Source organism: Thalassophryne amazonica, unplaced genomic scaffold (assembly GCF_902500255.1).
Source record: "Thalassophryne amazonica unplaced genomic scaffold, fThaAma1.1, whole genome shotgun sequence".
NCBI classification, from domain to species: domain Eukaryota; kingdom Metazoa; phylum Chordata; class Actinopteri; order Batrachoidiformes; family Batrachoididae; genus Thalassophryne; species Thalassophryne amazonica.
The window spans coordinates 453,406-479,242 of NW_022986231.1; the positions used below are offsets into that span (position 1 = coordinate 453,406).

A 25,837-nucleotide genomic window follows, 5' to 3' on the forward strand; every position below is an offset into this window, starting at 1 on the left:
CGTGGTCTTCCATTTCCTCACTGTGTTCCTCACAGTGGAAACTGACAGCTGAAGTCTCATAGCTTTTTGTATCCTTCCCCTCAACCACCATGAACAATCTTTGTTTTCAGGTCATTTGAGAGTTGCAAAGAGGGGAAACATTTGCACATGGCCACCTTCTCATGATTGGATTCACCTGTGTAAGGAGGTCAAGGGTCCTTTAGCTTACCAAACCAATTTTGTGTTCCATTAATTAGTACTAAATGTATTCAAATCAATGAAATGACAAGGGAAATTCATGCACCTGCCTAATTTTGTTTAACTATTGCACTTTCCATAAATAATACTAGAAACTTCATTTCACTTCTCAAATATCAGTGACTGAAATTTCTGATCCAATCAATGATTTGTAAAGAAAAATCATGAAAAATATCAGGGGTGCCCAAACCTTTGCATAGAACTGTATATAGCACTTTTCCATCTGCATCAGGAGCTCAAAGCACTTTATAATGATGCCTCACATTCACTTATTCACACAGACACACTCACACACTGATGTCAGTCTGAAGCCCAATGCTTAACCACTAGACCATCACCTCCTTAAGATTTTTCTCGCTAAAAGTGGCATGACAAGCACACAAGCTTCTGATAAATCCATTTTAATGGAAAATGTAAAACCCTTTGAATGTACAAAGCATGTAACACTTGCACTTTAAAATGTGAAACTGAAGCAAGCTATGTTTTAAAAAAATACCTTCTTAAATTGTATACTATGTATATATTTTACACATCATTGTTAGCTTTTTAATTTTATCATTTAACTTCAAAAGTTATCCAAGGTAATTAAAAAAAAAAGGAATATTTTATTAAATAAATTACATCTGTTGTAAATGTCTGTTTTTTTACACATTACAATTTTACAGTCTTTACAAAAGTTTGGCAGTTCATTTTCAAAAATGTATTTATGGCATGAGAACTGTAGAGCTCATTTCCCAAAATTACAGGCTTTTAACTGGTATGCCCATCACAGCAGAGCTGTAGTACAACTGAAAACCACGCATGAAAATACTGTACAAGTCTAATTTACATTTTCTTTGTGTGTGTGTGTGTGTGTGTGTTTATGTGTATGAAAGCAATATTAGAGCAATGAAATAAATACATCTTCAAAGAGAAAACAAAAATCATCTGCAAGGAAAAGAGCCACAGATTGACAGAATCAGAATAAAAGACAGGAACAGGCAGGAACAGATAGTAACAGACATGACCAAACGACAGACGCGGCGCGACACTGCTTAATGCCTGCACTTGAAAATCTTACACTTTTGTTTTACATCAAGTTTTGCTTTAATGTTTTTTTTAACCCAAAAATCAGATGCTGCATTCTGCTGGTGTTGCTGTCAAGTACAGTGAACTCTCCAATCCAACAATCGAGGCTGCAAGGTGCAGTGTGTCAGCAGGTGCAGCACGTTAGCGCCTCATGAAATTCTCTCCAAGCAGACCACCTGTTCATCACGTATCTCCATTAACAGAAAAATAATCTTGAAAAGTGTGGTTTGCTGAGTCTTAAATCCTGGCACTTCTCGTCTTGGATCTGGATTCAAATTGGCACTGAAGGTTTGAGATGATGAAGGCGAATCATACAGACACACGTGACCTTTACTCAGCACAATGCACACTGTGGTCAAGTCTGAGCTCACATCCATCCTGGGCAGAGGGCTCTAAGGTCACTGTGGGTTACATGACAATCCATGATCTCACAAAGAAGCTCTGAGTCACACTAGGAGGCGGAGAGCTGACATGGTTTGTAGGAGGTGTGCAGGAAGAGGATGGAATGTCATGACTTCTCTTTATTGTCATCTTCCTCAAGGCTGCTTCTCTGCAGACAGCTCACAGCCTCCTTCACACAGTGGTACAGGATGTTCTTCACCTGGAGAAGAAGAGGAAGAAGAGGAACAAGAGCAACGTCAACTCCACAACAGTCACATCGCATCGCTGGTAAAGATTTCAGACCACAAAGAATCTGTCACAAATCAATCAGTACCACTGAACTCTGATACAGCAGTCAAATAAGTGTTTAACCATTTTTCTCAGTAAATATATTTCTAAAGGTGCTATTGACATGAAATTTTCATCAGATGTCCCCTAACAACCCAGGTAATACACACATACAAAAAACACAACAAATCTGGACAGAAATTATGTGTAATAATGTGAAATGACACAGGGGAAAAAACATCTGAAGAAAGGGAGGTGCAAAAAGACATGGGAAGCCAAGACACCAACTTAAGACACAATCAGTAATTAGAAAACAGTCCTGTCCCTTGTCAGTGCAAATTAATATTAGAAAGCCCCAACTGATGGCCTAAAAGGTGTCTCATTACCAAGGTGTTGCATAACGTGGAAAAACAAAGAACATTCTCAAGATCTTCACTACCTTATTGTTGCAAAACATACTGATGGCATTGGTTAAGGCCCCTTCACACATAGTGCAAAGTTTGGTCATCGTTCGGTCGATTACGACGAAACTGTGTGAAACAGTTCAAAATTAGTGAACCACGAAACATCTCGCTGACAGGCAGGCATGCGCGAACCCAGTGCAAGAGTCCATGCATGTGCAGGTGTCTTTCGAGCAGGAACAGTGCAAAGGAAATTATTTTTCCAGAGTACCGAAACAGGAACATCTTGAACAAATGTCTTAAAAAACATTGTTCACTGTTAAACAATACTGAATAACTCTGTTCATAGAACAAAAAATAAAAAGAAGATGTACATACAGTTAATGTGGGATTGAAATAATAGAAAAAGTTGTGCTTTCTGTGTAAAAGTATACTATATATTATACATAAATAAAGTAACATAGTAGTTTAATCTGTTTTGGGTTTATGGTGGTTTATGTCCGTTGCTCCTTCTTTTCTTGTCACCTTGGCTCACAAACCTTGCTGCTGTGTTTGCACATTGTTGTACTTCACCCAACAGATACAGACGTTTTTCGATGATGGTCCTGCTCTCAAAGTCTTTTTGAGTGTTTTTAATCTGTGGGAAGTGCATGTCTCTGATGTCTTGGTACAGCTGGCAGGTGGTTAGGAAGTGGAGTTCGGTCTCCACCTCATGGTGTAAGCACAGTCTGTCCTCTCTGGGAAGCCATGTCTGTGGTGGCCTTTCTTCACAGTGAGGCTGGTCAAAGATTTCCTGAGCTTTGGGTTGGTCACAGTGCTCAGGTATTCATTCTGCCACAGAGTTCTATCTGTTTAGGGCCAAATAGCTTTCCAATTTACTCTGGATTTTGGTTGACTTTTTTCCAACCTGTCACATACAACCCCTGGTAAAAATTATGGAATCACTGGCCTCGGAGGATGTTCATTCAGTTGTTTAATTTTGTAGAAAAAAAGCAGATCACAGACATGACACATGATTACGGTAACAAGTATTTATTTTCATTGAAGCCAAGAAAGGGTGACTATAAAGTGAGTTTTGGCAAAACAAGTATCACTGTCATGTTGAGGTGGCAGAGGGTTGTTGTCGACAGCTGGGGAAAGTAACTAAAAAAGTTACTAGTAATCTAACTTAGTTACTTTTACAATCAGTAAAGTAACTAAGTTACTTTTTCAAGAACTAATCAGTAATCAGCAATTGGATTACTGTTTCAAAGTAACTGTGGCAACACTGTTGATGATTTATATTAACTGTGAATCAGCAGGTTTCTTAACTTTAGTTTCTTAATCTGGTCAGGTTCTACAATAAAGGAACCCAAATCCTCTGCCTTCATGCTGGACACTGGCCCAAAAAGTGGCATGACATCTCAGGTTCATTCCCACATGCTGTACATGTACCTGTTGGAGTCTCATTAGTAGACATGGGCCGATAACCGGTTTCACGGTATACTGCGGTATGAAAAAGCCACAGTATCAAAACCACTAAAAATTTCCATTATACTGTCCCTACGGTATGAGCGGGTTATGAGAATTCTTGAATTGAATCTTCGACTGGCCTAAAACGACTATTGCTAATCATTTTTAAAGCTCTTTTCTGCAGAATAAATAATGGTTGTGTATAAGTTTTACATGTTGATCCCCACATTTCTACACAATAAGTTAAATATGGGACAATCAATGAATTGTACAATGTTAATAAACCATAACTATTCAATGAAAATTAATCAGCAAATAATATGCTGCCAAGTACTTTAGATACATTCACAAAGTCACTGATATACAATATAAACAGTTTGGGTCCAAGTACCGACCCTTGTGGTACTACATAAATAATGTTATACAATTCTGATTTAGTATTATTTATCTGAACAAACTGTTTTCTATTTTCTAAGTAGCTTTTTACCCACTGATGTGCAATACCTCTAATTCCATATTATTGTAACTTGTGAAGCAATCTTGAGTGGTCGATAACATCAAAAGCTTTTTTCAGGTCAATAAAAATACTTACAAAATAATCCTTATTATCTATTGTTGTTGATATTTTCTCTGTTAATTCCATAATTGCCATTGCTGTCAAATGTTTTGTTCTGAATCCATACTGAGCATTATTTATGTTGATGTTTCTCAATGAATTTGTCCAACCTTGTCACAAAAACTTTTTCCATAATTTTAGAAAACTGTGGAAGCAATGATACTGGCCTGTAATTTGAAAAATTATGTTTGTCTACATTTTTATATAATGGGACTACCTTGGCAAATTTTCATTTCGTCTGGGAAAATTCCTGTTGACAGAGACAGATTACAATTGTAAGTGAATGGTTCAATAACAGTTTCTATTATACTTTTTACAGTCATCATGTCTAAATCTTCATAGTCAGTTGATCTTTTGCTTACACAGTTTTTACAATATTTCTTATTTCATCTTTTTCCACATTGTCAAGGAAAATACTATTGACTGTATTTGCAAGTGTATTTAATTTATCTTCTACTATTAGTTTATTTTCCACCAGACTTGATCCGACATTTGAAAAATAATCATTAAACTCATTTGCAACTTCTTTTATGTCATATATCTCTTTATTTTCCTTGACAAAGTAATTTGGAAAAGTTGATTTCGCTCCATCACGTTCAATCACACTATTTATAATTCCCCATGTTGCCTTTATATTATCTTTACTCTTATTTAATTTTTCACTGTAATAATCTTTTTTTTGTTTCCCAATTATTGTCAATAGTTAATGTTTATATTTTTTGTATCTGTGTTCTGTTTCCTTTGTTTGCATTTTTAAAAAGCACCTATATAAATAGTTTTTCTTTACACAAGCATTTTTTATTCCCTTAGTCAGCCATGGTTTATTTACTCTTTTCTTACTAATTTTTATTCATTTACAGTTTTTATTATATGATTTCATCAGTATTTTCATAAATGAATTATATGCTACGTTAACGTCGCTGACATAAACTTCTTCCCAATTTTGATTTTTAAGGTCATAATTTAATGCCTCTAAGGCTTTTACTGACTTATCTCTTATAAAATTTACAACAGTTTTTTTCTTGTACCAATTTTTGTATTTAAATATTGAAAAATCTGGTAAATGATCACTAAGATCTGTCATCAAGATACCATTCTTAATTATTTCATCTGTTCTATTTGTGAATATATTGTCAATTACAGTTGCACTTTGCAATGTAATTCTGGTTGGTTCTGTTATCAAGGGGAATAAACCCAAACTATACACTGAATTCACAAAATCACTTGTTCTTTGGCAACTGGAGCTTTCTATATTAATGTTAAAGTCTCCACACATAAAAAGCGTTTTGTTTTTGATTTGGTGGAATAATTCTATTATTTTATCTGTAAATTTCACAACACAAGAGTCTGGTGCTCTGTATACACAACTGATTAGAATATTCTTAGATGTTTCATGTACAATTTCCACTGTTACAATTTCTATGACATCATCTATAATTGTAATTTCTTCTACAATTGTACATGTCAGATCTGTTTTTGTGTAGAAAGCAATACATCCGCCTTTTTTATCTCTTCTGTTTACAAAATACAGCTCATATCACTCCATTTGAACATCAGCCATGAGGTCATCTTTAAGCCAAGATTCTGTGATTGCAATAATGCTGAATCTATTTTTAAACCGATTTAAATAATCTTTTATTTTTGACATTTTACAACACAAGCTTCGGCTGTTTATATGTATAAGTGACAGGGTATCTTCTGTAATTTTTTCACTATTTAACTGTTCTTCCATATAATACTCACAACCAATTGTTTTTAAGTCAAATATACTTTCATCAATGTTGGTGTCTATGTCATATATTTTAACATCTGTTTCCATGTTTGATCTGATTTTTGTTGGTCAAATTACCAACTGGCGTCATACTTAATTGCCTATTCAGGTGTGTATTTTGTAAGGTCATCCATGTTTTTGATTTGTATACCATTTGTTCCTTCTTTCACTCTAATTCACACCCTACAGTTCCAGACCCATGTAGCAACAATGTGTTTCTGTTTGTTAGTAGTCTTGCTTCCCTAGCAATATCTGCATTTTTTTCGTTAGATGCTCATTTATATAGACACTTGTTCCTTTCAGATGCTTTGCCTGTCTTAATAATTAATTTTTGTATTTTCTGCCTGTCAATCGTATAATAATGGTAGATAGTTTATTTTTACTATCTTTGGATGGAATAGTATGACAGTCTGATATAGTGTCTTGATGGATGACAATACCTTTTTCATATAAAAAAATTTGTGACTTGTTGTTCCAATGTTTAAAGTTCTTCAGGTGGTGCATCCTCCCCATTGGCTCCACTAGAATCCAGACCGATGTTTTGTTTCTAAACCAGATATTATAACATCGTCTTTTCTAGAGTATTGTTCAAGTTCATCCACACGTTGTTCAAGCTTCTTAATAATCTTGTATTTCTCTTTAACAAGATTTTTGAGCTCTTTAATCTCCTCCGTCAGCTTCTCTAGATTAGACATGTCTTTTGATATACGGTTTAATGAGGTCTTTATCTCCTCTATGTCTTCCTCAATCCATTTTCTTAGGCGGTGCCATGTTGACTATTGTGATTTAGTACTGGCCAGTATTAATTGTGTAACAATTCTCACTTATAGTCTCTATCACCACAGGTCCGGTCGCCGCACACCGACCCACCCTGATGTTAACCTCGGATATAGCCACCACCAGCCTCGGTCATAGCCGCCGTTAGCCTCGGTTGTAGCCGCCCCCAGCCTCGGATGAAGTTTCGATTTTGAGGTCATTTTCACTACTTACATTTGAACGAACTCGTCGGAGGGATTTCATCCAATCGTCTTCAAATTTGGTACATATCATCATGACCGCATGCTGATTAAAAGTTATCAAAAGAATTTCTGAAGGTCAAAAGGCGTGGCTGCTATGGTTCGTCAAGCTTTGGCGAGCGTTTCGGAGCATGCCGTTTCACTTTGAACGGCTTTCACACCCACATACTTTAATCGTAGATCCTTCAAACTTGTTGAACATGATGAGGGCTTGGCTCTGAACATTGCCATATATTAACTTCCCACCTAAGTCATAGCACCCCGGTGGTAACAGGAAATGTCCTATTTATACTTTGACAGGTACTGCTGTCACATAGTTAACCCCATCAACTTCATCCCACTTCTAAAATATGCTAGTCAACGTATATGATGATCGCCGTGAAGCTACGAGTAATGGCGTCTGTGTTGGCGACGTGCCGAATATCGACCCCTCTTACAGGTGATAGAGGCGTCATCCATGGGCGCAGCAAAATGCCTCTATAGTGCCCTCTTGCAACTTTCAAAAGCCCCTCCCCATAGGGATTTTTTGGAGTAGGGAGATGAAAATTGGTACACGTGAATGTTGCATAGACGCAAAAAAAGGTCTCTTGCACCATTGGTCTTCTCCAAACAGGAAGTCAGCCATTACCAACCCATCAACATATCATAACTCCTTCATGCATTGTCTGATTTGCTTGAAACTTGAACTAGGTTTTGAGGGTCAGCCCCTGAACAGAAATTGCGCTGGCCAGGGGAGGTGCTTGGCACGGACACAAGGGCCTGTATATGACTGCTTTCAGTCCTAGTTATTATTATTTATCATTTTTTATTATTATTCAAGCCCAAATTTTGGCCCTTTCCCATGCTCAAAAAAACTTAAACTTTGCCAAGTTTGGATCCAAAATTCAATATTTTGGGGGTCGTGCACATGCTCACAGCAAAATGGCGACCCCTACAAATTTTCAAAAACCCCTCCCCATTTGGGTTTTTTTTTGTCATTGCCTCACGAAATTCAGTATGCATATTTAACATGCTGGGACGCACAAAAAAAGTCTCTTAACATCGTGCTGAAATCTCGACAGTCATAACACCCCTGGTGGTAACAGGAAATGTCCTATTTATACTTTAACTTTTGGCTTGATTTCCACACGTTGTATTTGAACAAACTCCTCCTAGGGATTTTGTCCAATGCACTTCAAATTTCTTTCAGATCATCCAGATACTGATCAAAAGTCATCAAATCGTTTACTATGTCGAAGGGTTTGGTCGCTATGGCACCGCCATTTTGACCTTGCCGTGGAATGTCAAGTCATGATAACTCCTTCATGCTTTGTCTGATTGACTTGAAACGTCAAAGGTGTGATGAGGGTTGGCCCCTGAACACACCTGCTCCCTTGATTTGTGATCTGAGTGCCCCCTAGTGGATGAACCATCAAGTTGTTAGCTCCTTCATGCATTGTCTGATTTGCTTGAAACTTGAACTGTGTGATAAATGCCTGTACACACCTGCCCCACATCTGGTCACAAGGGGATGAACTAGCCTGGGGAGGCGGTGGCACGGACATGAGGGCTCGTATATGACTGCTTGCAGTCCTAGTCATGGTTGTTTTTGGATATCTGGGGAGTTTGGTGGTCCACAAGGTTTTTTAGAGTTTAGGTTTCTTTAAAGATAAGTGCTGATATTTCAGTTAGAAGGGACATGGCAGAGCGATATGACTTTTTTTTTTTTTTGAAAATCCTTTTCTGTCCCACTCTAACATGAGGCTGTGACTGTTGATGCAAAAGACAAAAGTTATCCTGTGTCCAGTTTCTCAAATTCCACTCAGAGAATTTTACGCTTTCAGAGTTGTCAAGGGTATCCTAATGGCTTCTCTCACTAGTGAACTTCTTGCGGTCAGTTTTTGAGAACTGCCTACTGCAGAAGAATAAGTCCAAAACATTTTCTGTGAAAATGTTTGTCAATCCATTCTCTGACTTATGAAGTAAATACCTGGTGTGAAAATGATCACTGTAAATTCATCAAAGCGTATCACTAACTGTGTCCATATATATATATATATATATATATATATATATATATATATATATAATTTATTTCAGCATATGAAAGCATTGTCTTTTTTCTGTTCATTACATTTGAGTCTTTAATTGTCCAACTTTGGTTTGCTTGCATTCATTTCAAAATGTGTTTACATTTTTAATTTTGTACTGAGAATATAGGTGTGCCAATCATTCTTAGCAGGACTGTACTCCTGTTATCATTATTATTGTTGTTGGTTTAGGCCCGGTGTCGCTGACCAACAGTCCCTCCTAAAAATCGGTCTCACATGCCTTCACTGCGCATGTATCATTAGCTGCGGTTCACAGATTATCACCTTGTTTCTGCTTCAAACTCCACTCCAGTCATCATCTATCTCAGCGACGGATATCTGAAGCTTTTGTACAACAATCATTTCCACATAAATTCTGCATTATTTCACCATAAAAGATCAGAGCGCCGCTGCTAGCTGATGCGTTCAGTGTGCGTCGGTCATTTCAAAATGTCATTGAGTTTTGCCCCGTTTTTGCTTAAAACTGACTTCAGAATAATTTTAGAGGGTTTACTTTGTCATCTGATGGTTAATAATCATATTAATCCATTTGATCACTTTGGGTGAAGAGACTCAGACGAGCTGCTGTGGTCCCAAATGATACATGTGCAGCGAAGGCAGGCAGACCGATTTTTGGGGTGGGGGTGGGTGTTCGGTCTGGGATACCGGCCTTACAGACTGATTACTGAGCCAGTGTGTAGTTCTCACCTGCAGTTTATCTTCATAGTTGACTTCCTCATTATTGGGACTGAGCTCCTGAGTCAGGTGGAAAGAGTTGGTCACATGTTCCGGGGAGACAAAATCATTGATGACCTGAACACAACTGTGAAGGTTCTGGACCTGACAGATATGAAGAAAAGAGGAGTTTGTAAAGCTTAACTGTCTAGAGCACTGATACAAAGGCACCACTGTGGCATCAGGAAACAGCCGATGGATGATACAGTGATACTGGCAAATTCCATCATCTTTTACAAACAAATAGAAGGACTTTCTATTTTAAGAAGTGGTGAAATTTCAGTGACAGTTCACGAGAAAACACATGGGAGACTGAAGTAACATTCCCTTTGTTGTTCGCTGATGATACTACTCTTTTTAATTCCAGCAAAGGTATTGATAGTTTGGTTAGTACTTTAAATGATGATCTTCGTAATTATTCAACCTGGTTCAAAGCCAATAGATTATCGTTAAATATGGTAAATGGACTGCATTTATATAGCGCTTTTCCATCTGCATCAGATGCTCAAAGCGCTTTACAATTATGCCTCACATTGACCCCGATGTCGTTAAATATAAAAAAGTCTAATTTCTACTAGTGTTTGAAATAAAAAGGATAACGTCATCTGCATATAATGCTATTTTATGTTCAGTTTGGTGTACAGGTATTCCACATATGTCAGGATGTTTTCTAATGGAAATGGCTAAAGCCCCATTTACACATAGACGGTTTTGTCGGCGGGTAGTACATAGACCGAAGTTCGCGGTAGTTCCGGCTGTTTTCGTGGTGTAAAGGGGCGGAGCATTTTGCCGGCATTTTGACCGCCATACTAGCCGCAAATATGCAGATAAAACGCCGCTAAATCCGCCGAATAAAGCGGCGTTTTGACGCCGTAGCATCTGGCACACGTCAGGCAACGGGGGTTAATACCCAGTTCTATCCTTTACAATCGCAGGTTAAGACGCGCGTGAGAACGGCGGTGTTCTGCTGCCGACGATAATGCCCTGTGTACCTCTGGTTTTATCCAGGCAAATCCTGCGTTACTCCAGGAACTTTTGCATATAGGCACCGCCCCCAGACTATAATAGGCTGAAGCAGCAGGAATACATGCCTCTGTCACTGCAGGGGGAGGGAGATCATCCTCAGCCTTTTCTTCTCCTTCATTTTCCCCCTCCTCAACGTGTTGCTCCGTCTCCACCACAGGCCTCCCCTCTGCTTCTGAAGCAGACCTCTTGGTAAGTCCTTGCCACTGCCAATTTTCTTTTAGGAGGCATACTGGAGCTTCTCTGCAAAAATATCTGGAGCTGGCCGCGAGTGAGAGCCCTGCATGCAGCGCGCCAGCGTTTTTATACTGACCGTGCCTATCTGCCGTTTGGAACGCCGTTAACCGGGAGGTGGCGTTTAGAACGGCATACTGTCCGCTAGCGCCGCCGTTTTGTCTGCCTCTGTCGCCGGTTAAAACGCACTTGAGGACACCGATGTGGGCTCTATCGCCGTTTTACACACTGTTGATCAGGGATACAACGCCGACCGCCAATTACGGCGGTGTAAACTGCAGCACTACAGGAAGGGGCAGGATGAAATGGCAATTAAAAAGTATCAAACGCCGTTGTTCGCGTTGTCTCCGTCGTCACGCGAATTCTCCGGGAGCTCTCCCGGAATTATTCGACATGTTGAATAATTTTTTCGACGATTCCCGGTAAAGCCGGAACTAAGCCACGCCCCCTAGTGCCGGCGTTAACAATGGCGTTTGATCCTTAAAACTCTTCCGGGACGCTTCCGGGAGCTCTTACCGTCTATGTGTAAACGGGGTTTAAAGGTTCTATTGCCAATGTGAAAAGGAGAGGTGAGCAGCCCTGTCTACATCCCCTCTTTATTTCAATTGGCTGTGAAATACTTTTATTTGTTAGTTCTTTATTCCTGTTATTTCTGCAGTAGAATTTAAATACAGCAATCGAACCCATTTTACAAAATTATTTCCATAGCCGAATCGTCCCAGAACACTAAACAGATAAGGCCGCTCAACCTTATCAAAAGCCTTTTCGGCATCTAAAGATAAAAGGGCCTTATCTACAGTACTGTCCAAACCTTGAATAATATTAAGGACCCTCCTAACATTATGAAACCCCTGTCGTCCCAAGAGAAATCCATTTTGATCCCTATGTATAACATAAGGTAATGTTTCTTGGAGTCACATTGCTAGAATTTTACATAAAATTTTTAAATCTGCATTTAGGAGACTTATTGGTCTCATATTTCCACAACAATTGCTTGGTTTTCCAGGTTTGGGTAGTAATGTTATTAGTGCTGCTGTCATTGATTTTGGTAGGCTTCTGTATTGGAATGCTTCTAAAAAACATATCCAGCAGAGGTTTAAGTAATTTTGACTTGAATTTTTTTTTTTATAAAAGTCTATTGGAACTCCATCAGGCCCAGGAGTTTTTCCTGCCCTCATACCATCAATGGCCTTACTAATTTATTTTTCATCCAAACTGGCTTTGAGCCTTTCAGTTAAATCTTTTGGGATTTGAGGAATTTCCAAAGTGTCTAAAAACACATTTTTATAATTACAGCCTTTCTCTGAAGCATAGAATTTTTTATAGAATTTTCTGAACTCTTGGTTTATTTCTATAGGATCAGTCAAAGTCAAAGTCATACCATTTTTCTTAATAATAGAAGTGATTGCTTTCCTTGTCTCCAATTGTTTGATTTGCCATGCCAACAATGACCTTGTTTTCTCCCCCTGTTCATAAAATGTCTGATTAAGCCTGATAATATCAGAAGCTGCCCTATCAGCAGATAGTTTTTTATATTCTGCTTTTAGTGTTAGTAATTCTTTTTCAGCATTAGTGTTATTATTATTTATTAATTGGTTTTCAAGTATTTTTATTTTGGTCTCAGGAATCAATCTCTTTTCCTGAAATTCTTTAGATTTAGACGAGGTGTAACTAATTATGTGACCTCTCAACATGGCTTTAAATGCCTCCCACTTTATTACAGCACTTGTTTCAGATGTGTTATCTTCAAAGTAGCTTTCGATTATCTTGTCAATATACTGGAGAAAATCATCATCCAACAACAATTTTTGTCTTAGACTCCATCTTGGTGGACCTTTAACAAGTGTTTCTTTATGTGATATTGTTGTTTATTCATGTTATACTGCCTGGTATTGCACTGCGTGCACTTTTTAAGGAGAAGCCCCCCTAATCTCGTTGAACTATGCAGACTGTGTTTGCTGTGTATAATGACAATAAAGACTTTCTATTTCTATTCAATTCAATTCTATTCTAGAATCATCTATTAAAATAATTCCACATGTTCCATGATCTGACAATAATATACTGTCGTAGAAGCAATCAATTTTTGACAGTAGGGAAGCTGAAATTAAAAAGTAATCAATACGAGAAAAAGTTTGGTGTGTGCCAGAATAGGAAGAGAAGACAATGTCATTGGGTTTTAAATGCCTCCATATGTCAATTAGACTACCTGATATTTTAGCTTTGAATCTGGAGAATGCTAAATCAGTGGACAGCTTCACGGATAGTCTAAATTTAACGCTTAAATCTACACTTGATAAGATTGCGCCTCCTCTTTTAAGGTCATGCCCTCCTAAGGCACAGTCACCTTGGTTCAATGATTATTTGTGTGACCTCAGGCAGAAGGCTAGAGGTTTGGAATGGAAATGGCGTTGTTCCAAATTAGAGGCCAAATTAGTATCCCGCCTTGTGTGGCGGGATGCTATTTTAGATTATAAGCATGCACTGCTGGCCACGAAGTGGACCTATTACTCTGATTTGATCAGTAAAAACAAACAAAGTTTTTGTTTGACAGGGTCGCATTTCTTATTCACAGGCAGCCACCTGTTAGTCGTTCTCCCTTTTCAGCACAGGATTTCTTGGATTATTTTGAGAAGAAAATAGAAGATATTAGGCTGAGCATATCTCAGCATGCCTCGGCCCTACCATTGAGGTGTTACCTAGATTGACAGAATTTAATAGTATTTCATTGGGCATGCTGACGAAACTTGTGGCGTCTACAAAAAGCACAACCTGTTTATTTGATCCCATACCAACAAAATTGTTTAAGGACCTGTGGCCCACTCTTGGGCCGACTGTGCTGGAAATTATAAATCTGTCATTAACCTCTGGATCTGTTCCGAAATGTTTTAAATTAGCAGTGATTAAACCATTACTTAAGAAATTTAATCTTGACCCTAGTGTACTAAAAAATTACAGGCTGATATCAAATCTACCATTCTGTTCCAAAATTTTAGAAAAGGTGGTTTCACGGCAGCTCGTAGCCCTCGTTTGTAGGAAATATCACTCCACAGAGACAGCGCTCACTAAAGTAGTGAATGATCTTCTGTGAGCAATGGACTCAGACACCACTACGGTTCTGGTGTTGTTAGATCTCAGTGCAGTGTTTGATACCGTGGATCATAATATTTTGCTCAATAGGTTAGAGAATTTTTGGGGGATTACTGGAAGTGCCCTTGCCTGGTTGACGTCATATCTGTCCAGTCGTTCTCAATGTGTCCTGTATAATGGCACTACCTCTGACCTGGCTGACATGAGATTTGGGGTTCCACAGGGATCTGTTTTAGGCCCCTTGCTTTTCTCTCTGTATGTGGCACCCCTTGGGCGTATACTGCAGAGTTTTTGGATTGCCTTTCATTGTTATGCTGATGATACTCAGTTGTACACGCCGATAACTGCAGGAAATCTCACTCCCATAAAATCCCTGGAGGACTGTCTTCTATCAGTGAGAAGCTGGATGTCTAGTAACTTCCTACTTTTAAAATTTGATAAGACTGAAATGATGGTTCTTGGTCCAACGAGACATCAGCATCAGTTTGACCAGCTGGTGCTCAGCCTGGGTTCGTGTGTCATACATCATATGGACAAAATGAGGAACCTTGGGGTAATTTTTGATCCCACGTTGTCTTTTGACCTCCACATCAGGGATGTTACTAGGACTGCTTTTTTCCATCTGAGAAATATAGCGAGGATCCGCCCCATCCTGTCCATGGCTGATGCTGAGACTCTGATTCATGCTTTTGTTTCTTCTAGAATAGATTATTGTAATGTTCTATTTTCAGGGTTACCACAGTCCAGCATTAGGGGTCTTCAGCTGGTTCAGAACGCTGCCACCAGACTTCTGACACGTAGCAGAAGGTCTGAACATATCACACCCATTTTGGCATCTTTGCACTGGCTCCCTATCTCTGTGAGAGCAGATTTTAAGGTTTTGCTATTGACTTATAAGGTTGTTCATGGACTGGCACCATCTTATCTGGCTGATCTGGTGGAACTCTACGTGCCGGCCCGGGCTTTGCGGTCGCAGGATGCGGGACTTCTCTGTGTTCCCAGGGTGAAGAAGAAGTCAGCAGGTCAAAGAGCCTTTTTGTATCGTGCACCCACCCTGTGGAACAGTCTTCCTGCAACCGTGAGGCAGTCTGAGCCCGTGGACATTTTTAAGTCAAGACTCAAAACCTATTTTTATTCTCTTTCTTATGGATAGTTTTTATTTTTATTTGTTTTATTCTTTTACTTCTGTTTTTATTTATGTATTTGAATTTTTTTTATTCATTTTTAATTATTTATTCAATTTTATGTTGACTTGTTTTATGTAAGGCGCCTTGAGACGGCTTTTGCTGTGATTTGGTGCATTATAAGCTAATTAAATTAAATTAAATGGAAAGCAGGTTTAAATTATGGTTTTGCTTTAAAAATATAATTATTCTGGATAGAATAACTACATTAATGTAAACTCATAAAATGTACAAAGTGATATATAACACATATCTGTTCATTAGAGTGGTTTCTTCTAGAACTAGATCTTCTCTGTAAAGGACAGAACTGCGCATCTACTACAAAAAGTTACGTCTGCAAAAATGTTAGCGGTCTAAAAATTATCGGACCAAAACTTATCGGAAGATAATTGGTCCAATGATGGTTTTCAAAGATATCTGAAAAGCTCATCCGATAATGAAAACATTATCTTCGATAATTAGCGTTTAGCGGATTACCGGAACTGTGCCCACCACTGATTCTGAACATATTTAAAATACAATATGAAACACCTGCAACTGTAAAATGTAGCAACTGGATTTACACCTTAGGCCCAGAATAATACTGATTACCATTTTAGTAAAAAAAAAAAAAAAAAAATTATTATTAATATTAGTAGTAGTAGCAACAACTCAGCCACATGGAGTGTGCAGCCTGTACACTGTGAGAGCACGTCCCAAGCATAAATAAATGAGTGGGGCTGTGTCAGGAATGGCATCCGGCGGGGGGAAAAAGCAAACAAATCAAATCAATTTTATTTATATAGCACCAAATCACAACAAACAGTTGCCCCAAGGCGCTTTATATTGTAAGGCAAAAGCCAAACAATAATTACAGAAAAACCCCAACGGTCAAAATGACCCCCTATGAGCAAGCACTTGGCGACAGTGGGAAGGAAAAACTCCCTTTTAACAGGAAGAAACCTCCAGCAGAACCAGGCTCAGGGAGGGGCAGTCTTCTGCTGGGACTGGTTGGGGCTGAGGGAGAGAATCAGGAAAAAGACATGCTGTGGAAGAGAGCAGAGATCAATCACTAATGATTAGATGCAGAGTGGTGGATACAGAGCAAAAAGAGATAGAAACACTCAGTGCATCATGGGAACCCCCCAGCAGTCTAAGTCTATAGCAGCATAACTAAGGGATGGTTCAGGGTCACCTGATCCAGCCCTAACTATAAGCTTTAGCAAAAAGGAAAGTTTTAAGCCTAATCTTAAAAGTAGAGAGGGTGTCTGTCTCCCTGATCCGAATTGGGAGCTGGTTCCACAGGAGAGGAGCCTGAAAGCTGAAGCCTCTGCCTGCCATTCTACTCTTAAAAACCCTAGGAACTACAAGTAAGCCTGCAGTCTGAGAGCGAAGCGCTCTATTGGGGTAATATGGTACTAAGAGGTCCCTAAGATAAGATGGGACCTGATTATTCAAAACCTTATAAGTAAGAAGAAGAATTTTAAATTCTATTCTAGAATTAACAGGGAGCCAATGAAGAGAGGCCAATATGGGTGAAATATGCTCTCTCCTTCTAGTCCCCGTCAGTACTCTAGCTGCAGCATTTTGAATTAACTGAAGGCTTTTCAGGGAACTTTTAGGACAACCTGATAATAATGAATTACAATAGTTCAGCCTAGAGGAAATAAATGCATGAATTAGTTTTTCAGCATCACTCTGAGACAAGACCTTTCTAATTTTAGAGATATTGCGCAAATGTAAAAAAGCAGTCCTACATATTTGCTTAATATGCGCATTGAAGGACATATCCTGATCAAAAATGACTCACAGTATTACTAGAGGTCAGGGTAATGCCATCCAGAGTAAGGATCTGGTTAGACACCATGTTTCTAAGATTTGTGGGACCAAGTACAATAACTTCAGTTTTATCTAAATTTAAAAGCAGGAAAGTAGAGGTCATCCATGTCTTTATGTCTGTAAGACATTCCTGCAGTTTAACTAATTGGTGTGTGTCCTCTGGCTTCATGGATAGATAAAGCTGGGTATCATCTGCGTAACAATGAAAATTTAAGCAATGCTTTCTAATAATACTGCCTAAGGGAAGCATGTATAAAGTGAATAAAATTGGTCCTAGCACAGAACCTTGTGGAACTCCATAATTAACCTTAGCCTGTGAAGAAGACTCCCCATTTACATGAACAAATTGTAATCTATTAGATAAATATGATTCAAACCACCACAGTGCAGTGCCTTTAATACCTATGGCATGCTCTAATCTCTGTAATAAAATTTTATGGTCAACAGTATCAAAAGCAGCACTGAGGTCTAACAGGACAAGCACAGAGATGAGTCCACTGTCTGAAGCCATAAGAAGATCATTTGTAACCTTCACTAATGCTGTTTCTGTACTATGATGAATTCTGAAACCTGACTGAAACTCTTCAAATAGACCATTCCTCTGCAGATGATCAGTTAGCTGTTTTACAACTACCCTTTCAAGAATTTTTGAGAGAAAAGGAAGGTTGGAGATTGGCCTATAATTAGCTAAGATAGCTGGATCAAGTGATGGCTTTTTAAGTAATGGTTTAATTACTGCCACCTTAAAAGCCTGTGGTACATAGCCAACTAATAAAGATAGATTGATCATATTTAAGATTGAAGCGTTAATTAATGGTAGGGCTTCCTTGAGCAGCCTGGTAGGAATGGGGTCTAATAGACATGTTGATGGTTTGGAGGAAGTGACTAATGAAAATAACTCAGACAGAACAATCGGAGAGAAAGAGTCTAACCAAATACCAGCATTACTGAAAGCAGCCAAAGATAACGATATGTCTTTGGGATGGTTATGAGTAATTTTTTTCTCTAATAGTTAAAATTTTATTAGCAAAGAAAGTCATGAAGTCATTACTAGTTAAAGTTAAAGGAATACTCGGCTCAATAGACTCTTTGTCAGCCTGGCTACAGTGCTGAAAAGAAACCTGGGGTTGTTCTTATTTTCTTCAATTAGTGATGAGTAGTAAGATGTCCTAGCTTTACGGAGGGCTTTTTCATAGAGCAACAGACTCTTTTTCCAGTGAAGATCTTCTAAATTAGTGAGACGCCATTTCCTCTCCAACTTTCGAGTTATCTGCTTTAAGCTGCGAGTTTGTGAGTTATACCACGGAGTCAGGCACTTCTGATTTAAGGCTCTCTCTCTTTTCAGAGGAGCTACAGCATCCAAAGTTGTGCTCAATGAGGATGTAAAACTATTGATGAGATAATCTATCTCACTCACAGAGTTTAGGTAGCTACTCTGCACTGTGTTGGTATATGGCATTGGAGAACATAACAAAGAAGGAATCATATCCTTAAACCTAGTTACAGCGCTTTCCAAAAGACCTCTACTGTAATGAAACTTATTTCCGACTGCTGGGTAGTCCATTAAAGTAAATGTAAATGTCATTAAGAAATTATGAGACAGAAGGGGGTTTTCAGGGAATACTGTTAAGTCTTCAATTTCCATACCATAAGTCAAAACAAGATCTAAAGTATGATTAAAGTGGTGGGTGGACTCATTTACATTTTGAGCAAAGCCAAATGAGTCTAATAATAGATTAAATGCAGTGTTGAGGCTGTCATTCTCAGCATCTATGTGGATGTTAAAATCGCCCACTATAATTATCTTATCTGAGCTAAGCACAGACAAAAGGTCTGAAAATTCACAGAGAAACTCACAGTAACGACCAGGTGGACGATAGATAACAACAAATAAAACTGTTTTTTGGGACTTCCAATTTGGATGGATAAGACTAAGAGCCAAGCTTTCAAATGAATTAAAGCTCTGTCTGGGTTTTTGATTAATTAATAAGCTGGAGTGGAAGATTGCTGCTAATCCTCCCCCTTGGCCCATGCTACGAGCATTCTGACAGTTAGTGTGACTCGGGGGTGTTGACTCATTTAAACTAATAGATTTTTAATGTGTGTACACAGTCGTGTGTACCTTGCCGCTATTTAAACCCAGTTTACTCCTGCCGGCTGTGCAGAACACATCACTGCACTTGGAAAACAGTCGACTGTATCATTAGGTTTTTACAGTTTGCCACGTATGTCGCCAAAGCTGCTATTTTCTGCCTCTGTGGAAGTGCGCTCTGTTCTCTACTGCGGTTCACGTCAGAAACAGAGTCATTTAACTTTATTATTATTATTATTTTTTTTTTTGTCTTGGTGGACTCTAAACTTTTAAAGTTCCGGCTGCTCCGATCAGGTCCGCTGATTTGATGAGACCTGATCGATCAGGTCATCTGATGATCGCACCGACATACAGTGAGTGCGCTTTTATTTTAAAGTCACAGGTGTGACCAGACACACTTTCAGAGAGAGAGAGAGAGAGAGAGAGAGAGAGAGTGAGAGTGCACGCGCGAGAGAGTGAGTAACCGACCTGCTGTTTCTGGATTTCTGAGTTGAGGTTCGATTCCCTGTTCTGAACACACAGGCGCTGTGGGCTGTGTGATCATGTTCTCAAGTTCTCCAGCTGATTCCTCTGGATGCAGCACTCAGTTTTTGGTTGTGTATAGGAGTGCCGTGTTGCACAGACTTGCACGCAGTAACGCTGTGCTGTGCAGACCTGCTTAACACTGTGTCCAGCGCTCTATGCCAAAGAAAATTAAACATGTTTAATTTCTTCCATCCTACGTGCATAGCCCTCAACATACTGCTGCGTAGGGAGAAAAAACTTGATGTAGAGCTGCTAAAAGTGGGTGTTGAGCTGCTCAACTCGGTATAGGCAATACGCCACAATACACAGCTCTACGAATACGCCAATGTGAAAGGGACTTAAGGAAAAGGTATAGAGTGAGCTGCACAAGAAGTTAAACACTAAGGAAGGAGAAAATGACTTGTACTGATTGCAGTAAAGGCATGGAATTTTTAGGAGAGAAGGTAAATGGTAATGGACTGCATTTATATAGCGCTTTTCCATCTGCATCAGACGCTCAAAGCACTTTACAAATAATTAATAAACACATTCATCTCGATGTGTTCATCCCTATTCTGATCGCGTGTAACTGCAGCCTTGAGACAAAACATTTGTGGGAATTCGTCTCTCCACAGCCTGTTTCCAGATGAAGTCATTTTCAGATAGCTACCAGTATCAGGTTGTGGAGATGAGCTCATGAGAACTTGTACACGAACACCATCCTGACGTGTACATAAGAGTGCACTCAAAGTGCTGATTTACACACACACTCAGACACTTGCTGTATGCTGTTCGTTGGTGTGTCCAAAGTGCTTTGTATAATAAACCTGTTAATTTTGACAAAGAGCCAACCTCCTGACTCTTCCTTTCATGACAGCCAGAGACCGTTTGGTCCAACCTTTTGAAATTTTGCCGCACACAGTCCTGTCTTGCACAGATCAGGGAATAAAAAATCTCCTCTTCTCCTGATCAGAGCTCTGTGTATGTTGTCAAAAGACTCAGCTGGGGCTTTGTTTGTCAACAACTGGTCTGTGCAGCCTTCTACTGGTGAAACGCTGTTAAAGCTTAAAAAAAAACAATATCCACTGAGGCAGGAAGCTGTTTTTCCAATTCGTTGGATGCAGGAATTGTGATACCATCCAAAACTTTCCTGTTTGGACACCAATGTTCCCAGTGAAAAAGATTTGTCCTGCAGGACAACCCACTGAATTTTTTTTTGTTCAAGATTTGCAAGCAGTAAATGCTGCAATCATACCACCAGCTCCTGTGGTACCAAACCCACATACAATTTTGTCTCAAGTCCTGGGTAATTCTCAATTCTTCTCTGTGGTCGACCTCTCTAATGCTTTCTTTCCTGTTCCTGTGCATCCAGATTCTCAGTTCTGTTTCGCTTTTAGGTTCAAGGATCTATAGTACACCTGGGCCCGCCTACCAAAGGGTTCAGTAGTAGCCCTCACATGTTCTGTTAGGCTTTGGCTGACAGCTTCACCTCTTTGACCTTTTCACAGGGAAATGCCCTCTTGCAGAATGTGGATGATTTGCTGATTGCATTTTCTTCTAGAAGCAGTGTGAGCACAACACTTTGTTGCTTCTTTCGTACCTGGCAAAGGGGATACATAAGGTGTCACTACAAAAATTGCAGTTCGTAAAGCCCGAAGTTACTTTCATCTGACAAAATGACAAACTGGGAAACTTTGTGTTCTAAAGCTTTTTTCAGACTGTGAGCAGAGAACTGATCTTGAAGGTGTCGGTGGAGAAGCGCACACGTGGACAAGTACAAATGTGGAGCGAAGCTTCAAATTTTCATGCAAGTTTGAGTTGGTAGAGAGTGAGTGTGTGTTTACATGAGAGTGTGAGTGCAGGTGGACGAAAGTAAAAACAAGGGGTTGACAATTATAACACTTGTTCAAGCCATCATTAATGTGCCCCGCCCACAAACAAAAAAACAAATGTCTTTTCTGGGGACGTGCTCCAGTTGTAGGAATTTCATTCCTGATTATTCCTGCATGGAAGCCCCACTGAGATCAATGGTGAAGCTTTCTGCTCCCATCAGATTACACTGGTCTCCTGATGCGGAAGATGACTTTCACTGCATTAAAAAAGGCCTTACAGACCACTCCCACTTTGTGTATTCCTAATTCTGCCAAACCATTTCACTTCACTTGGTTTTGTTGCCCTCTGGCGTCACCGAGGGTTTCTGAAGTCTGATGGCTGTTCTATCCTTCAGTTTCAGCACTTTTGGATGCCATTTTGCTACCTTCCTCTATTTCTGTTTGCAAGTGCTCATCCCATACTTCCCACACTGACCCAATTTCTTTAGGTAATAAATTTACTGGTTACGCTGCTAAGCAGGCTGCCCTTTGGGCTCCTGCTTTTACCCTCGTGTCTGTTTCCGCTCCACCCACTCTGGTGGCTGATCTTGCTTCACTTGCATCCTTTGTGACTCCCAGTGATGTCTCTCTTTGACGCAAAGCTGGGATTTGGTATGGTCCACATGTCCCATCTGAGCCCCCTAAACCTTGCATGCCCTTTTCCGAATATATGCTAATTTGTCATATGGCCGTGACCATGTGTCCAAAGAAGGAATGTGAGCTGACATTCACAAACTTTGGTTCACTAAAGGCTTTATAAATTTATGCAACTGACTTCTGTAAAACATGTTTGATCTGTGCCCTAAACAATTCAGGTAAAACTACTCCATTGTCTTCTGTGGGTGCACACCCTCCCCCCCTTGGGTCCTTTCCAACACCTTATGATGGATTTCATTAAATTAACCCCAGCAGAGGGGAAGAAATACTGCCTTGTAATAGTGGACATGTTTTCCAAATGCCTTTCCAACAAAACATGCATCAGCAAAGGCAGTAGCAAAAGCATTAATGACAGACATTGTTCCCAGATGGGGAGTTCTAGAAAAACAGATAATGGTACACACTTTAGCCTCGGTCCCACCGAGTGAAGAAGGAGTGAAGAAGGAGCCACGCACCCTGTTTTTTTTGTTTCGTGAGCTATCGTGGCATTATAGTGGCTCTTAGAGGCATTATGTTCAGTTAACGAGGCTCCTCTCTGAGCGTGGCGCTAATTTCAAGATGTTCAAAATTTAGCAACAACAGCGTGGCGCAGTTTGTGTTCGAGTTACTGCGACGGCTTAGAGGCATTTGCGTGGTGCTTATGAGTCTGCAAAAAGTCCATTATCCGTGCGCCTGGCACCTTCGCAGGACCTGAGAGGCTATTTTTGCAGCGGCTCCTCCTCTTGTGCTTGCACCTGCTCTGTGTGCTGGACTATACTTTGTAGTGGATTAATCATTTTCTGCCAAACCTTGGATGTTGAAAACACTTCTAATCACTTCTGGCATCACAGAGGACTGCTTTTTTTCCCTCTCTTTCCTGCTCCATGTGGGATGTATTTTGAACAGCTTAAGGTAATTATTTTTAATGTTTTTTATAGCTTGATAAAACAGTTCCTAGCTGTAAAAGTATGTCTGTATGTTGATGTCTGTTGTATTTTACATACAGTATGTTGATTTAATATCTTGTTAATGGATCACATGAGCTCCGCTGTGTGTGCGCACTGAGGCAGGACCTGAGAGGCTATTTTTGGAATGGCTCTCTTGCGCACACAAATCCACCTGCTCTGTGCGCTGGACTCTATATAAAATAATTATTTTGTAGCGGATTAATCATTTTCTGTCAAACCTTGGATGCCAAAAATACCTCTAATCACTTCTGGAATTAATGGATCACATGAGTGTGTGCGCACTGAGGCAGTGACTCATCATCATGCTTCAAACGAGCATTTAGGCAGAATGCCAGCTCACAAAAGAGTGATATTTCAGTCAATACTGGACGAACACAAAGTTAAAATTTGGGTGACTGCATGAAAGTGGATGTGTGTTTAAAGCCATGGAAGATAATAACTCCAGTGGAGGAGCTAAGAGCAGAAGCTGTGCGGCAACACAGGTGGAGAGCGCGCAAAAGACCGATTTTGAAGACATAACACAAAGTTAAAAGTTGTATCATGGTGACTTGTAAGCTGCGGAAGAAATAAAGAAATATATATATATATATATATATATATATATATATATATATATATATATATATATATATATATATATATATATATATATATATATATATATATATATATAGAAAATGAGCCACAGGTGTATATAATAAAACGGCCACCTCATTCTGTATGCAGAAAGGCACCGCGCGCAAAAGAGTGCTTTTGCAGAAATAAATGGACGAACACAAAGTCAAAAGTGGATTCACGTTGTAAAAATGATTGTGTTTAAAGCCAAGGAAAAAATTAAGCCAGCAAGCCATGGATGGAAAGGAAGCCACTAGAAAGAGCAGAGAAGGCGGCTGTCCATGAAAGGACAACAGCAGCGTGCGCGCAAAAGAGCGCTTTTGCAGAAATAAATGGACGAACACAAAGTTAAAGTGGATTCATGTTGTAAAAATGATTGTGCTTAAAGCCAGGGAAAAAATAAAGCCAGGAAGCCACAGATGGAAAGGAAGCCACTTAGAAAGAGCAGAGAGGCGGCTGTCCATGAACCCGTGGTTCGGGTCTAGCTGGTCTGGTGCATTATCGCTCTTTTGCAGCGTGCGCGCAAAAGAGCGATTTTGCAGAAATAAACGGACAAACATAAAGTTTTGTGTGTTTAAAGCCGCAAAAAAAATAAATAAATAAAGCCAGAGAGCCGCGGAGCCAGCGAGGAGCACAGAGGCGGCTCTCCAGGAACCCGTGGTTCGGGTCTAGCTGGTCTGGTGCATTACAGGTGGACAGCAGCCTGACGCACAGCGCACAACTGCGGAACTGTGATGGAGTGTCTATTTTTGGACTGCATTTAAATAAAATTAAAAAAAAGGGACATCTTTAAATGCTGCTGTGAATCTGTGAATTGAAAACCCACACTTTAAAGGGACCAGGTGTGGGAGGGCTGGAGGTTTGGACCAAACTCATGCCTAAACGTGCAGCAACATGGCGTTATCATGGCGCTATCATGGCACTACGTGGCTTAGTGTGGCTGATGCGAGCCATTCGAGGCTGTAATGACAGGTCCGTTGTGGCTCACTAGAGGCTGCTACGCGGCACATGCGGGGTACAGAGAGGCACATAGTGGCACCTTCATAGTGGATAAGTGATAGATGACAACGTGGGTCATTCTTCAAATAATCACCCCACACCCATGCGTGGCTCCTTCTTCAGCCTTCATTATTCGGTGGGACCGAGGCTTTTGTGAATGAAGTGATCAAAGAACTGAGTGCTGTCTTGGACATTGAGCTTAAAAATCACTGCAGCTATCATCTGCAATTGGGAGGAGCTGTAGACAGGGAGAATGGTACATTAAAAAACAAATTGGCAAAATGCACTACTGAAACAGGCCTAAATTGGGTAAAATGCTTACCATTGGCTCTGATCCAAATGAGATTACGCACACGACAGAGACTTATGGCCCAGTCACACGGCACTTAAGGAAGGGCAACGAAGCCCTGACGAAACAAGAAATCTGGACTTTCGTTGGCATCATTTAACCTTCGCACAGCTTCGTTCCTCATCAGGATTTTTAAACTGTTGAAAAATTTGAACGAAGGGCAACTAAAACCTCAATTCGTCCAAGTTTTGTTTTGCTGTCGTTCTTGACGTTTTTTAATTGTTTGTTTAGTTTTTGTAATGTTATTGTTTAGTTTGACTTCGTTCAACCAGCTGAATATGTTTACGCAGAGCAGAAGCCAGTTGTGAGCGCTGAGGCTGCTGCTACGTTCCTGTACCGTCAGAAATTACAAGGCAAATTCAGCCTGTTTGCTTGCATTTTTTTTTTATCTGAGTGGGGAGTCAGGTTCAATGAGCTCAG

General features: G+C 39.7%; 1 protein-coding gene across 1 annotated transcript in view; it reads right to left on the minus strand.

Annotated features, from left to right (window-relative positions):
• Positions 1-625: 625 nt before the first annotated feature.
• jmjd1cb (jumonji domain containing 1Cb) overlaps positions 626-25,837 on the minus strand; it is a 651,485-nt gene continuing 626,273 nt past the window's right edge. The window contains exons 35-36 of the mRNA XM_034165192.1: positions 10,008-10,290; positions 626-1,906 (exon numbers count right to left, since the gene is read on the minus strand). Of these exons, the coding sequence (XP_034021083.1) occupies positions 1,814-1,906; positions 10,008-10,290 (376 nt within the window). The 3' untranslated portion in view covers positions 626-1,813. The remainder of the gene's footprint in view (positions 1,907-10,007; positions 10,291-25,837) is intronic.